The 15636-nt window shown below is 43.5% G+C and overlaps 1 protein-coding gene and 1 pseudogene across 15 annotated transcripts in view; both read left to right on the top strand.

The window, feature by feature from the left end:
* The window catches only part of LOC123993289 (protocadherin gamma-C5-like), a 185703-nt gene that overhangs the window by 80741 nt on the left and 89326 nt on the right, over positions 1-15636 (top strand). The window contains exon 1 of one of the 15 annotated variants that reach the window (XM_046295256.1): positions 4531-6990. The exons of 12 other annotated variants lie outside the window; for them this stretch is intronic. In XM_046295256.1, coding sequence (XP_046151212.1) covers positions 4591-6990 — 2400 coding nt within the window. In that variant the 5' untranslated portion in view covers positions 4531-4590. Of the gene's footprint in view, positions 1-4530; positions 6991-7520; positions 10088-12128; positions 14729-15636 lie in introns of those variants that run through there. 2 more of the 15 variants (XM_046295257.1, XM_046295262.1) reach the window with 2 other exon arrangements.
* LOC123993806 lies at positions 879-3442 on the top strand (annotated as a pseudogene).

Raw genomic sequence — 15636 nt, 5'->3', positions numbered from 1 at the left:
CAGCACGTGTACAATTACGAGGTGTGCAGGACGACTGACTCCAGAAAGAGTGACTGTCAGTTCGCCAGACCCTGTAGTCAGAACGTACTGATAATGGACCCCAGTTCTACAGGGACGATGCAGCGGATGCAGACTAAACAGAACAACCCGGATGAGCCAGACTCGCCATTGGAGGTCTGTTATATTTAAATAATGAATTTTCCCCTAAAACTACATTTTTATGTGTAATGCATTCTATAATTGTCTTTGACTGTTTTTATATCGAGTCTTTACTTTTGGAAGCTTTCCGTGGACAGAAATGCTGTTCATTCCCCTGATGTGGCCAAATCAGCACCACTGAGATGGACCGCGGTGCTTTGCAAACAGGGAGCTTTGACATAGGAAATGGTGAATTGTATTGACGTCTTCACCATTGTCAAGATCATGCAAACATTTAATATAATAATAATTAATTTCATACATCTATATAAGTAATTGTTTATTTGTATAAATTACCACGCTACCATGCGTCCAGTTTTCTGAAGTCGTGTTCGGTTGTAAATGTAAGGCCTATAGTTTCATAAACGTTTATCTTGTTTGAGATTACTTGTCCACATCCTTTGGTATCTATGTTTACAGTTGTTCATGTGTTAATATTGCCCACATGACTGGGTTGTGTAAAACATGATTGGGCTGTACATTCTTATTTGGAGACTCAACCCTTCCCAACCATTTTAGAATTGTTTATTTTTTACGAAGAGCTGAAGTTCAGTGCATTGAACTCCGAGGGACGCTGTTGGTCAGTCAGTGTGTTGCAGTTTTAGAACAGATTGGCAGCAGTACCTCCCCGTCATCTCGATATTTTACAGAGAGAAAGAGCCGCGCGCAGAGCGCGCAGTCCGTGTTATAGAGAACACAAGCTGCGATTCTTTTGTTCCAGCGATAAGGATTATTGGAAGACATTATTGTTCTTTTCTGGATTTGTATATAACAGAACATGTAAAATTGCTTAACGGTCTGAATGGTGGTTGTGGTTTAATGGTGAAGGGACAATGTCGGACAGAACAATGACACGGCAAGTACTGTTGTTTATCTCGATCCTCTCTCTCAGTTCAGTGAACGGGCAAGTCAGTTACTCCATTCCGGAAGAAATGGCGAAAGGCTCTTTAGTCGGTAACATAGCGCAGGATTTGGGGTTGGATATAAAACGACTAAAAACAGGTAATGCTCGTATTCACGTTGGAAACAGTGCAGAATGTATTGAGTTGAATAAAGAAAGGGGAGTTCTCCTTATCAAAGAGAGAATAGACCGTGAGGTGATGTGCAGACAGACGACGCCTTGCGCACTACATTTTCAGATTATCATGGAGAACCCAATAGAATTTTATCAAGTCACAATTGAGATTACCGATATCAATGATAATGCTCCTGTTTTCAAAAAAGATGCAATGAAATTCGAAATAAGTGAATCAGCTGTGTTCGGTGCTAAATTTGTATTGGAAAGAGCTTTTGATTCTGATATAGGAGCGAATGGACTACAAAGCTACTCCCTTAATCCAACCGAACATTTTATTTTAAAATTACAAGGTCAGTCTGATGGAAGTAAAAAGGTAGAGATGGTTTTGCAGAAGCCTTTAGATCGAGAGAAACAGGAGCAGATATCTTTAGTGTTAACCGCCCTCGATGGAGGTGAGCCTAAGATGTCTGGAACAGTGCAGATACACGTCACTGTGTTGGATGTAAATGACAATGCTCCGGTTTTTACGCAGGCAATATATAAGGCCAGTTTGGTGGAAAATTCACAGAGGGGTACATTATTAACTACAGTTCGTGCAACTGATATAGACAACGGATCAAACGGTTTAGTCACTTACTCAATATCAAGTAGTATCGATGGTATTTTGGATCTATTTGAAATAGATGAACGCAATGGCGAGGTGCGTTTGATAGGCAAGGTCGACTATGAAACAGCTAAACATTACCAGATTGACATAGAAGCAAAGGATCAAGGTGGTCTTTCAGATTCCAGTAAATTAGTAGTGGACATTGCAGACGTTAACGACAACAACCCTTTGATTGACATGATGTCCACTTCTAAATCAATAGCAGAAAATTCCCCTTCCCAGACTATTATCGCTGTAATGAGTGTCCACGACCCAGACTCTGATAATAACGGAGTCGTGAATTGTGTTTTAAGTGAAAACATTCCTTTCACCATTAAATCTACATCGAACGGCTTCTATAGCCTAGTAACAGACAGTGATTTGGACCGAGAGAGAGCCTCTGAGTATAACATCAGTGTGACCTGCTCTGATGAAGGCGTGCCCTCGCTATCCAGCAGCGTCACTCTCACCTTACAGATATCAGATGTGAATGACAACGCGCCTGTCTTTGAGAGGAGCTCATATGAGGCCTACATTATAGAAAACAACACACCGGGCCTCTCTATATTCGCAGTGAAAGCCAGAGACGCTGACTGGAACCAGAATGCCCGTGTTTCTTACATACTGGAGGACTCCTCGGTTAACGGAGTGCCTGTCTCCTCATATGTGTCCGTCAGTGCTGATAGTGGAGTCATACATGCAGTGCGCTCTTTTGACTATGAGCATATCAAATATTTCCAGTTCCACGTAAAAGCCCAGGATGGAGGCTCCCCTCCTCTCAGTAGCAATGTGACTGTGAAAATAATGATCCAGGACCAGAATGACAACGCGCCTCAGGTTCTGTATCCAGTCCAGACTAGCAGCTCTCTGGTGGCTGAAATGGTGCCTCGTTCAGCAGATGTGGGCTATCTTGTGACTAAAGTGGTGGCTGTTGATGTGGACTCCGGTCAGAATGCCTGGCTCTCGTATAAACTGCAGAAAACGACAGACAGGGCGCTGTTTGAAGTGGGCTTACAGAATGGAGAAATAAGAACTATACGCCAAGTCAATGATAAAGATGTTGTGAAACAAAGGCTCACTGTTGTAGTGGAGGACAACGGACAGCCCTCTCGTTCAGCTACAGTCAATGTTAACGTGGCGGTGGCGGACAGCTTCCCTGAAGTGCTCTCGGAGTTCACTGACTTCACGCACGACAAGGAGTACAATGACAACCTGACCTTTTACTTAGTCTTGGCTTTGGCTGTAGTCTCATTTCTGTTTATCACGTGTTTAGTGGTTATTATATCAGTGAAAATATACAGATGGAGACAGTCTCGCGTCCTCTATCATTCCAATCTCCCGGTTATTCCGTATTATCCACCGCGTTACGCAGACACTTTGGGGACAGGAACTCTACAGCACGTGTACAATTACGAGGTGTGCAGGACGACTGACTCCAGAAAGAGTGGCTGTCAGTTCGCCAGACCCTGTAGTCAGAACGTACTGATAATGGACAGTTCTACAGGGACGATGCAGCGGATGCAGAACGAAAGAACATCCTGGATGAACCAGACTCGCCATTGGAGGTCTGTTATATTTAAATAATTCATTTCCCCCTCAACGCTGTATTTGTATGTCTAATTTATTGTTTAATCGTGTTTAACTGTTTACAATCGAGTCTTTTATTTTGGAAACTGTCCATGCACATACATTCTATTCATTCCACCGATGTTGTAAATTCATCACCAATTGACATGGATTGTTCGCTGTTATAAGAATTAAATTCTTAAATCTATATCAGCCATGTGTATAGATTGTATAGGAAGCACACGTGCGTCCATACATCCGGTTTTCTTTTCTGTCGTTTCAGCGACGTGTATCTTGTTGGAGATTGCTTGTCCACATCCTCTGGGATCTATGTTTACAGTTGTTCTAAATGTGTTAATATATTCCACATGACAGGGTTGGGTTCAACTTGATAGGACTATACGTCTGATTACGAGCAGATGGAGGATTTCCAGTTCCGCGCGCGATTCCCCAATATACATCTGTTATGTTTTAGTCATTAGATATTCCGTAAAACTTTATTTTTTTCATCTGTATCCTATGTTTACATTTGACGTTGTATCGAGTCTGTCAGAAATGCTTTTCATTCCACTGATATGTGGCCATTTCAGAAGCACTATCATGGACAGAGTTGCTTTGCAAAGAGTGTGAATTTCAAAGGCGTGCTTGTTGTCACCCACAGTTGTCTAATTTCACGCAACGTGCTTTTCGTTGTACATTATTTGCCCACATCCTCCTGCCATATTGGTTTCCATTTGTCATCATGCATTGGGCCTATATGTGCTGATTTCACCTGATAGTATTCTGTGTTCTATCCTTCGGATACTCAAACCTTCTCATGTACAATATGTTTCGATTCGTTTATTGTTTTAAAGTAATCTGTAGTTCAGTGCATTGAACTCAGAGGGACGCTGTTGGTCAGTGTGTTGCAGTTTTAGAGCAGATTTGCAGCAGTACTTCCCCCATCATCTCGATATATTAAGAGAAAGAGAGAGCCGCACGCAGAGCGCGCAGTCCGGTTACAGAGAACACCGAGCACGGAGACTCCGATATTGGATTCTTTTGTTCCAGAGAGACTGATTATTGGCAGATAATTGTGCTATTTTCTGAACTTACTTTTAACGGAACACTGCAAAGTGTTTAATGGATTATATGGTGTTTATGGTTTCATTGTGAAAAGGATATGTCGAACAGAACAATGACACGGCAAGTACTGTTGTTTATCTCGGTCCTCTCTCTCAGTTCAGTGAACGGGCAGGTCAGTTACTCCATTCCAGAGGAAATGGCGACAGGCTCTTTAGTCGGTAACATCGCGCAGGATTTGGGTTTAGATATCAAAAGACTGAAATCAGGTAAAGCTCGTATTTATACTGGAGACAGCGCTGAATACATCGAGCTGAATACAGAAAGGGGAGTGCTCTTTATCAAGGAAAGAATAGACCGTGAAGCGTTGTGTGGAGAGACGACGCCATGCGCTTTACACCATCAAATTCTACTTGAAAACCCATTGGAATTTTACAGTTTAACGATTGAGATCACAGACATCAATGATAATTCACCGGGTTTCAAAAATAATGAAATGGAATTCGAAATAAGTGAGTCATCACAGCCCGGAGCTAGGTTCGTTTTGGATAGAGCAGTTGATAATGACGTTGGTGTGAATGACCTGCAGAGCTACACCCTAAAATCAACCGATAATTTCATATTAAAATCACACATTTTACCTGACGGTAGTAAAAATGTGGAAATGGTCTTGCAGACGCCTCTAGACCGAGAGAAACAGGAGCAGATATCGCTGATTTTGACAGCAGTAGATGGAGGAGAGCCTCAGCTATCAGGAACAATGCGGATAATCATCACTGTACTAGACGCCAATGATAATGCACCTGTCTGTTCCCAAGCAGTTTACAAGGTCAGTGTAACCGAGAACGCGCCTAAAGGCACCATTGTAGCTACAGTAAGCGCGACTGATGCTGATCAAGACTCATACGGAAAAGTGACATATTCTATGTCAAACATCGTCGAAGGCGGTGCTGAATTATTTGAAGTTGATGATGACGACGGTGTAGTGAGTCTATTAGGAAATATTGATTACGAAAGAATGAAAAAATATCAAATTGACATTCAAGCAAGAGACGCCGGAGGACTCATAGATTCTTGCAAAGTAATCGTCGATGTTTCTGATTTAAATGATAACAAACCAATCATTAATATTATGTCTAAGACAAATGCAATATTCGAAGATTCTGTGTCTGGCACAGTTGTAACAATTATCAATGTTCAAGACTCAGACTCGGGTGACAATGGTAAAGTAGAGTGTTCCATAAATGAAAACATTCCATTTACAATTAAATCAACGTCGAATCATTTCTATAGCTTAGTAACTGACAGCGACTTGGACCGAGAGAGAGCCTCTGAGTATAACATCAGTGTGATGTGTTCTGATGAGGGCGTGCCCTCCCTCTCCAGCAGCGTCACTCTCACCTTACAGATATCAGATGTGAATGACAACGCGCCTGTCTTTGAGAGGAGCTCATATGAGGCCTACATTATAGAAAACAACACACCGGGCCTCTCTATATTCACAGTGAAAGCCAGAGACGATGACTGGAACCAGAATGCCCGTGTTTCTTACATACTGGAGGAGTCCTTGGTTAACGGAGTTCCCGTCTCCTCATATGTGTCCGTTAGTGCTGATAGTGGAGTCATCCATGCAGTGCGCTCTTTTGACTACGAGCAGATCAAGGATTTCCAGTTCCGCGTAAAAGCGCAGGATGGAGGCTCCCCTCCTCTCAGTAGCAATGTGACTGTGAAAATAATGATCCAGGACCAGAATGACAACGCGCCTCAGGTTCTGTATCCAGTCCAGACTAGCAGCTCTCTGGTGGCTGAAATGGTACCTCGTTCAGCAGATGTTGGCTATCTTGTTACTAAAGTGGTGGCTGTTGATGTGGACTCTGGACAGAATGCTTGGCTCTCTTATAAACTGCAGAAAGCGACAGACAGGGCGCTGTTTGAAGTGGGCTTACAGAATGGGGAAATGAGAACTGTACGCCAAGTCAATGATAAAGATGCTGTGAAACAAAGGCTCACTGTTGTTGTGGAGGATAATGGGCAGCCCTCTCGTTCAGCTATAGTCAATGTTAACGTGGCGGTGGCGGACAGCTTCCCTGAAGTGCTCTCGGAGTTCACTGACTTTACGCACGACAAGGAATACAATGACAACCTGACTTTTTACTTAGTCTTGGCTTTGGCTGTAGTCTCATTTTTGTTTATTACGTGTTTAGTGGTTATTATATCAGTGAAAATATACAGATGGAGACAGTCTCGTGTCCTCTATCATTCCAATCTCCCAGTTATTCCGTATTATCCACCACGTTACGCAGACACTTTGGGGACAGGAACTCTGCAGCATGTGTACAATTACGAGGTGTGCAGGACGACTGACTCCAGAAAGAGTGACTGTCAGTTCGCCAGACCCTGTAGTCAGAACGTACTGATAATGAACCCCAGTTCTACAGGGACGATGCAGCGGATTCAGAACGAACAGAACACCCTGGATGAACCAGACTCCCCAATAGAGGTCTGTTATATTTGAGTCATTATCTTTTCCATAAAACTATATGTTTCATGTGTCTGTCTAAATGCATCGGCGATTTTATCTGTTTAAAATCTAGTATGTGTCGTACCTGGGGACTTTCCACGGTCAGAAATGCTCTTCCTTCTACAGTACATGTGGGGCCATTTCAGCACCATGGTCATGGACAGCGGCTCTTGGCAAATAGCGTTTATTTCAATGCTTAGCAAATTGTTTCCTATTGTAGAATATTTTCATGCAACGTGTATTTTACTAGACCTTGTTTGTTAATATCTCACTGACTTTGTTTTGTCATATTTACATTGGCTTAGTTGTTGATCTAAAAACAATACGGTAGTTTATCGTTTGTAAACTGAAACCTTAAGTATGTTGTACTGTTTTTATTTTATGTAGTTTTGTGCATTGAACTCAGAGGGACGCTGTTGGTCAGTGTGTTACAATTTTAGAGCAGATTTGCAGCAGTACCTCCCCCATCATCTCGATATATTCGAGAGAGAAAGACCCGCACAGGGCGCGCAGTCCGGTTTGCAGGGAACACTAACACGGTGACTCAGGGCTGCGATTCTTTTGTTCAACCTTGGTGGATTTTGGGACCATTTTTGTACGTTTTGCACTGGAAACCAGTGGAATATTACAGACTTCTATACGGATTAGAACGTTTGTCTTGTTTGATATCGCAGAGAAAATGTCGGACAGAACAATGACACGGCAAGTACTGTTGTTTATCTCGGTCCTCTCTCTCAGTTCAGTGAACGGGCAGGTCAGTTACTCCATTCCTGAGGAAATGGTGAAAGGCTCTTTAGTCGGTAACATCGCGCAGGATTTGGGTTTAGATATAAAAAGACTGAAATCAGGTAAAGCTCGTATTTATACAGGAGACAGCGCAGAATACATCGAGTTGAATAAAGAAAGGGGAGTTCTCCTTATCAGAGAGAGAATAGACCGTGAAGCTCTCTGCGGACAGACGACGCCTTGCGCACTGGATTTTCAGATTTCCCTTGAAAACCCGATGGAATTGTACCCGGTAACTGTTGAGATCACAGATATAAACGATAATGCTCCCAGTTTTAAAAAGGCTGAAAGAAGAGTGGAAATCAGTGAGTCGGCGGTGATTGGCTCTAAATTTGTGTTAGAGAAAGCAGTAGACCCAGACATTGGTTTAAACGGTCTCCAAACCTACTCGCTGAAACCCACAGACAATTTTATTCTGAAATTACATAGTCAGGCCGACGGAAGTAAAAAGGTAGAGATGGTTTTACAGAAACCTTTAGATAGAGAGAAACAGGAGCATATGTCGCTGTTGTTAACTGCTTTGGATGGAGGCAAGCCTCAAATGTCTGGGACAATGCAGATACACGTAACCGTGTTAGATGCAAACGACAATGCGCCGGTTTTTACCAAAACAGTTTATACGGCAACAATAACAGAGAATTCACAAAAAGGAACGGTTGTCACTACAGTTAGTGCTTCTGATGCAGACAAAGGCACAAATGGTGAAGTGTCCTATCTAATTTCGAATGGTATGGACAGTGGTTCAGAATTGTTTAATATAAATGCAGATGGAGTTTTGATATTAGATGGCCCAATTGATTATGAAAAAGCCAGAAATTATCAGATTGATATAGAAGCAATAGACAGTGGAGGCCTTTCAGACTCAAGTAAAATAATAATTGATGTTATTGACGTGAATGACAATAGTGCTCTTATTAATTTGATTTCCAAGTCAGGTTCAATACCAGAGGATTCCCGTCTGAACACAGTAATAGCTATGATGAGCGTGAACGACCCTGATTCAGAAAATAATGGTAAAGTTCACTGTGAAATAAATGAGAACGTCCCATTCACTATTAAATCAACATCTAACGCCTTTTACAGTCTAATAACGGATAGCGACTTGGACCGAGAGAGAGCCTCTGAGTATAACATCAGTGTGACCTGCTCTGATGAGGGCGTGCCCTCGCTCTCCAGCAGCGTCACTCTCACCTTACAGATATCAGATGTGAATGACAACGCGCCTGTTTTTGAGAGGAGCTCATATGAGGCCTACATTATAGAAAACAACACACCGGGCCTCTCTATATTCACAGTGAAAGCCAGAGACGCTGACTGGAACCAGAATGCCCGTGTTTCTTACATACTGGAGGACTCCTCGGTTAACGGAGTGCCCGTTTCCTCATATGTGTCCGTTAGTGCTGATAGTGGAGTCATACATGCAGTGCGCTCTTTTGATTACGAGCAGATCAAGGATTTCCAGTTCCACGTAAAAGCGCAGGATGGAGGCTCCCCTCCACTCAGTAGCAATGTGACTGTGAAAATAATGATCCAGGACCAGAATGACAACGCGCCTCAGGTTCTGTACCCAGTCCAGACTAGCAGCTCTCTGGTGGCTGAAATGGTACCTCGTTCAGCAGATGTTGGCTATCTTGTCACTAAAGTGGTGGCTGTTGATGTGGACTCTGGACAGAATGCTTGGCTCTCGTATAAACTGCAGAAAGCGACAGACAGGGCGCTGTTTGAAGTGGGTTTACAGAATGGAGAAATAAGAACTGTACGCCAAGTTAATGATAAAGATGCTGTGAAACAAAGGCTCACTGTTGTAGTGGAGGACAATGGGCAGCCCTCTCGTTCAGCTACAGTCAATGTTAACGTGGCGGTGGCAGACAGCTTCCCTGAAGTGCTCTCGGAGTTCACTGACTTTACGCACGACAAGGAGTACAATGACAACCTGACTTTTTACTTAGTCTTGGCTTTGGCTGTCGTCTCATTTCTGTTCATCACGTGTTTAGTGTTTATTATATCAGTGAAAATATACAGATGGAGACAGTCTCGTGTCCTCTATCATTCCAACCTCCCGGTTATTCCGTATTATCCACCACGTTACGCAGACACTCTGGGGACAGGAACTCTAGAGCACGTGTACAATTACGAGGTGTGCAGGACGACTGACTCCAGAAAGAGTGACTGTCAGTTCGCCAGACCCTGTAGTCAGAATGTACTGATAATGGACCCCAGTTCTACAGGGACGATGCAGCGGATGCAGAACGAACAGAACATCCTGGATGAGCCAGACTCCCCAATAGAGGTCTGTTATATTTAAATCATTTTTATTTTCCCTGAAACTGTATGTTTCATATACACTGCTCAAAAAAAATAAAGGGAACACTAAAATAACACACCCTAGATCTGAATGAATAAAATATTCTTATTAAATACTTTTCTTTACATAGTTGAATGTGCTGACAACAACATCACACAAAAATGATCAATGGAAATCAAATGTATCAACCCATGGAGGTCTGGATTTGGAGTCACACTCAAAATTAAAGTGGAAAACCACACTACAGGCTGATCCAGCTTTTATGTAATGTCCTTAAAACAAGTCAAAATTAGGCTCAGTAGTGTGTGTCGCCTCCACGTGCCTGTATGGCCTCCCTACAACGCCTGGGCATGCTCCTGATGAGGTGGCGCATGGTCTCCTGAGGGATCTCCTCTCAGACCTGGAGTAAAGCATCCGCCAACTCCCGGACAGTCTGTGGTGCAACGTGGCGTTGGTGGATGGAGCGAGACATGATGTTCCAGATGTGCTCAATTGGATTCAGGTCTGGGGAACGGGCGGGCCAGTCCATAGCATCAATGCCTTCCTCTTGCAGGAACTGCTGACACACTCCAGCCACATGAGGTCTAGCATTGTCTTACATTAGGAGGGGTCTGAGGATCTCATCTCGGTACCTAATGACAGTCAGGCTACCTCTGGCGAGCACATGGGGGGCTGTGCGGCCCCCCAAAGAAATGCCACCCCACACCATGACTGACCCACCGCCAAACCGGTCATGCTGGAGGCTGTGGCAGGCAGCAGAACGTTCTCCACGGCGTCTCCAGACTCTGTCACGTCTGTCACATGTGCTCAGTGTGAACCTGCTTTCATCTGTGAAGAGCACAGGGCGCTAGTGGCGAATTTGCCAATCTTGGTGTTCTCTGGCAAATGCCAAACATCCTGCACGGTGTTGGGATGTAAGCACAACCTCCACCTGTGGACATCGGGCCCACAAACCACCCTCATGGAGTCTGTTTCTGACCGTTTGAGCAGACACATGCACATTTGTGGCCTGCTGGAGGTCATTTTGCAGGGCTCTGGCAGTGCTCCCCCTTGCACAAAGGCGGAGGTAGTGGTCCTGCTGTTGCCCTCCTACGGCCTCCTCCACGTCTCCTGATGTACTGGCCTGTCTCCTGGTAGCGCCTCCATGCTCTGGACACTACGCTGACAGACACAGCAAACCTTCTTGCCACATCTCTCATTGATGTTCCATCCTGGATGAGCTGCACTACCTGAGCCACTTGTGTGGGTTGTAGACTCAGTCTCATGCTACCACTAGAGTGAAAGCACCGCCAGCATTCAAAAGTGACCAAAACATCAGACAGGAAGCATAGGAACTGAGAAGTGGTCTGTGGTCCCCACCTGCAGAACCATTCCTTTATTGGGGGTGTCTTGCTAATTGCCTATAATTTCCACCTGTTGTCTATTCCATTTGCACAACAGCATGTGAAATTTATTGTCAATCAGTGTTACTTCCAAAGTGGACAGTTTGATTTCACAGAAGTGTGATTGACTTGGAGTTAAATTGTGTTGTTTAGGTGTTCCCTTTATTTTTTGAGCAGTGTATGTCTATATGTAGGCTATCGGTGATTTTACCTGTTTGAAATCAAGTCTGTGTACCTGGCAAGTTTCCATGGTCATAAATGCTCTATATTCCACTAATATGTGGTCATTTCAGCACCACGGCCATGGACAGCGGTGGTTTGCAAATCATCTGTATTTCAATCAGTGAGCCTGCAGTTTTCTAAAGTTGCAGTTTCACTCAACGTGTATTATCTTTAAACCTTGTTTGTTCACATCTCATTGACATATTGGTTTTCATTTATCATTAATACATTGGCCTGTTTGTGTTGTTAGCATAGTTGTACTGTGTTTTATAGTTTGGAGACTCAAACTCTCTCAAGTGTGTTCGAATATATATATATTTTTCAATATATCTGTAGTTCAGTGGGTTGAACTCATAGGGACGCTGTTGGTTAGTGTGTTGCAGCTTCATAGCAAATGTGTCGCAGTACTTCCCCCATCATCTCGATATATTAGACAGAGACAGAGCGGCACACAGAGCGCACAGTCAGGTTTACAGAGAACACTAATACCAAGATACAGAGCTGCCATTCTCTTGTTCCAAAATGGTTTTATTGTTGAGTCGTTTACCTTTGATGTTTTGAACTAGAAACGAATGCAATATTACTGACTTCTTTACGGATTATAACCTGCTTGTTGTTTCATGGTGAAGGGAAAATATCGGACAGGACAATGACACGGCAAGTACTGTTGTTTATCTCGGTCCTCTCTCTCAGTTCAGTGAACGGGCAGGTCAGTTACTCCATTCCAGAGGAAATGGCGAAAGGCTCTTTAGTCGGTAACATCGCGCAGGATTTGGGTTTAGATATAAAAAGACTGAAATCAGGTAAAGCTCGTATTTATACTGGAGACAGCGCAGAATACATCGAGTTGAATAAAGAAAGGGGAGTTCTCCTTATCAGAGAGAGAATAGACCGTGAAGCGCTCTGCGGACAGACGACGCCTTGCGCACTGCATTTTCAAATTATTTTAGAAAATCCCATGGAATTCTTTCGAGTAACTGTTGAGATTACAGATGTAAACGATAATGCTCCTAGTTTTAAAAAGAACGAGAGACGTTTTGAAATTAGTGAAACCGCTGTTACTGGCTCTACGTTTATGCTGGAGAGGGCGATGGATCCTGACGTTGATGTTAACGGTCTCCAGAGCTACATCCTTAAACCCACTGCCAATTTTCAATTAAAACTAAAAAATCAACCTGACGGGAGTAAAAAAGTAGAGATGGTTTTACAGAAACCTTTAGATCGAGAGAAACAGGAGCAGATATCTTTAGTCTTAACCGCACTCGATGGTGGTGAGCCTCAGTTGTCTGGAACAGTGCAGATACACGTCATTGTATTAGATGCGAACGACAATGCCCCGATTTTTACGCAGGAGATATACAAAGCAACCGTTGTTGAAAATTCGCCGAAAGGAACCTTGATGACAAAAGTCAGCGCATCTGACGCGGATAAAGGATCAAATAGTGTCGTTAGCTATTCTTTGTCCAGCAGTACTGATCTGTTTGAGTTAGACAGCGACAGTGGAGAACTTAGACTCATTGGTCAAATCGATTATGAAAAAGCTAAACATTATCAAATGTTTATTGAGGCAATGGATGAGGGAGGACTATCCGATTCTAGTAAAATAATCATCGATATTATTGACGTCAACGACAACAGTCCCGTTATTAATATAATGTCAACGTCTAGTTCAATAGCTGAGGACTCAAGCCCAAATATGGTTATAGCTATGATCAACGTTAACGATCCGGACTCTGACCACAACGGTCAAGTAAACTGTGGGATAAATGAAAATATTCCCTTCACCATTAAATCTACATCCAATAAATTCTATAGCCTTGTAACTGACAGTGACTTGGACCGAGAGAGAGCCTCTGAGTATAACATCAGTGTGACGTGCTCTGATGAGGGCGTGCCCTCGCTCTCCAGCAGCGTCACTCTCACCTTACAGATATCAGATGTGAATGACAACGCGCCTGTCTTTGAGAGGAGCTCATATGAGGCCGACATTATAGAAAACAACACACCGGGCCTCTCTATATTCACAGTGAAAGCCAGAGACGCTGACTGGAACCAGAATGCCCGTGTTTCTTACATACTGGAGGACTCCTCGGTTAACGGAGTGCCTGTCTCCTCATATGTGTCCGTTAGTGCTGATAGTGGAGTCATCCATGCAGTGCGCTCTTTTGACTATGAGCAGATCAAGGATTTCCAGTTCCGCGTAAAATCGCAGGATGGAGGCTCCCCTCCTCTCAGTAACAATGTGACTGTGAAAATAATGATCCAGGACCAGAATGACAACGCGCCTCAGGTTCTGTACCCAGTCCAGACTAGCAGCTCTCTGGTGGCTGAAATGGTGCCTCGTTCAGCAGATGTTGGCTATCTTGTGACTAAAGTAGTGGCTGTTGATGTGGACTCCGGACAGAATGCCTGGCTCTCGTATAAACTGCAGAAAACGACAGACAGGGCGCTGTTTGAAGTGGGCTTACAGAATGGAGAAATAAGAACTATACGCCAAGTCAATGATAAAGATGTTGTGAAACAAAGGCTCACTGTTGTAGTGGAGGACAATGGGCAGCCCTCTCGTTCAGCTACAGTCAATGTTAACGTGGCGGTGGCGGACAGCTTCCCTGAAGTGCTCTCGGAGTTCACTGACTTTACGCACGACAAGGAGTACAATGACAACCTGACTTTTTACTTAGTCTTGGCTTTGGCTGTAGTCTCATTTCTGTTTATCACGTGTTTAGTGGTTATCATATCAGTGAAAATATACAGATGGAGACAGTCTCGTGTCCTCTATCATTCCAATCTCCCGGTTATTCCGTATTATCCACCACGTTACGCAGACACTTTGGGGACAGGAACTCTACAGCACGTGTACAATTACGAGGTGTGCAAGACGACTGACTCCAGAAAGAGTGACTGTCAGTTCGCCAGACCCTGTAGTCAGAACGTACTGATAATGGACCCCAGTTCTACAGGGACGATGCAGCGGATGCAGAACGAGAAGAACATCCTGGATGAACCAGACTCCCCACTAGAGGTTGGTGTTATTGAAAATGATTTGTACTATTTACTCAAGTGTTCTTTGAAACAGCCTTTTCGATGGTCTGACTCGTGTCCTTCTCAGCACCAGGGCTGTGGACAGCGCCGTTTTTCTTTCATTGCGCTCCAGTGAGAGTTTCATTCCCATGTCAAAGTGTGATGTAGAACTAAGGTCAGAGAAGGTTCCCACTGCATAATTCACATCTACACGAGTGTGTCAATATTTCCCCGCTTGTCTAGAACAATTTAAAACTACTTTGAGAAACAGTCTTTGAGTGGCCTATGTACTTTCAGTGTGTTATGTTGGTGACATGATTCAAGCGAAGACGTGTTGCTATTTGACTCCGTGGTAGCGTTCAATCGGCCTCCCTCGCTCACATTCATCTCATCGTACTCCTCTGATGTAGTGTGTTATCATTTATTTTAGATTCTGCATTAGCTTCTTGTTTCATATTTCATGCAGTTTGCTTGCCGTAGGATATGCTTTGTGATGTCACTCTAACTTCATAGAACGCTGAAGCATTTCAGAGGATATGTGGCATTCGATTTCAATTGACAGTGATGAGAATTAAGGCCGTGTAATGTTTGATATTTTCTGTCAGTGGGCTAATTTAAACTTGAAATTGCCATTGTTGACTCGAAATACCTCTATACATTTTCTTGAATTCATTGTGGTCCTTCTGTAGCTCAGTTGGTAGAGCATGGCGCTTGTAACGCCAGGGTAGTGGGTTCGATCCCCGAGACTACCCATACGTAGAATGTATGCACACATGACTGTAAGTCGCTTTGGATAAAAGCGTCTGCTAAATGGCATATATATATATATATTTTTGTGTAGTTCATTGCATTGAACTCAAAGGGCCGCTGTTGGTTAGTGTGTTGCAGTTTTAGGGCAGATTTGCAGCA

This window comes from Oncorhynchus gorbuscha, linkage group LG13 (genome assembly GCF_021184085.1).
Source record: "Oncorhynchus gorbuscha isolate QuinsamMale2020 ecotype Even-year linkage group LG13, OgorEven_v1.0, whole genome shotgun sequence".
In the NCBI taxonomy this organism is placed as follows: domain Eukaryota; kingdom Metazoa; phylum Chordata; class Actinopteri; order Salmoniformes; family Salmonidae; genus Oncorhynchus; species Oncorhynchus gorbuscha.
The sequence above is the reverse complement of the archived record's forward strand: the minus strand, read 5'-3'. Positions and strand labels throughout refer to the sequence as shown.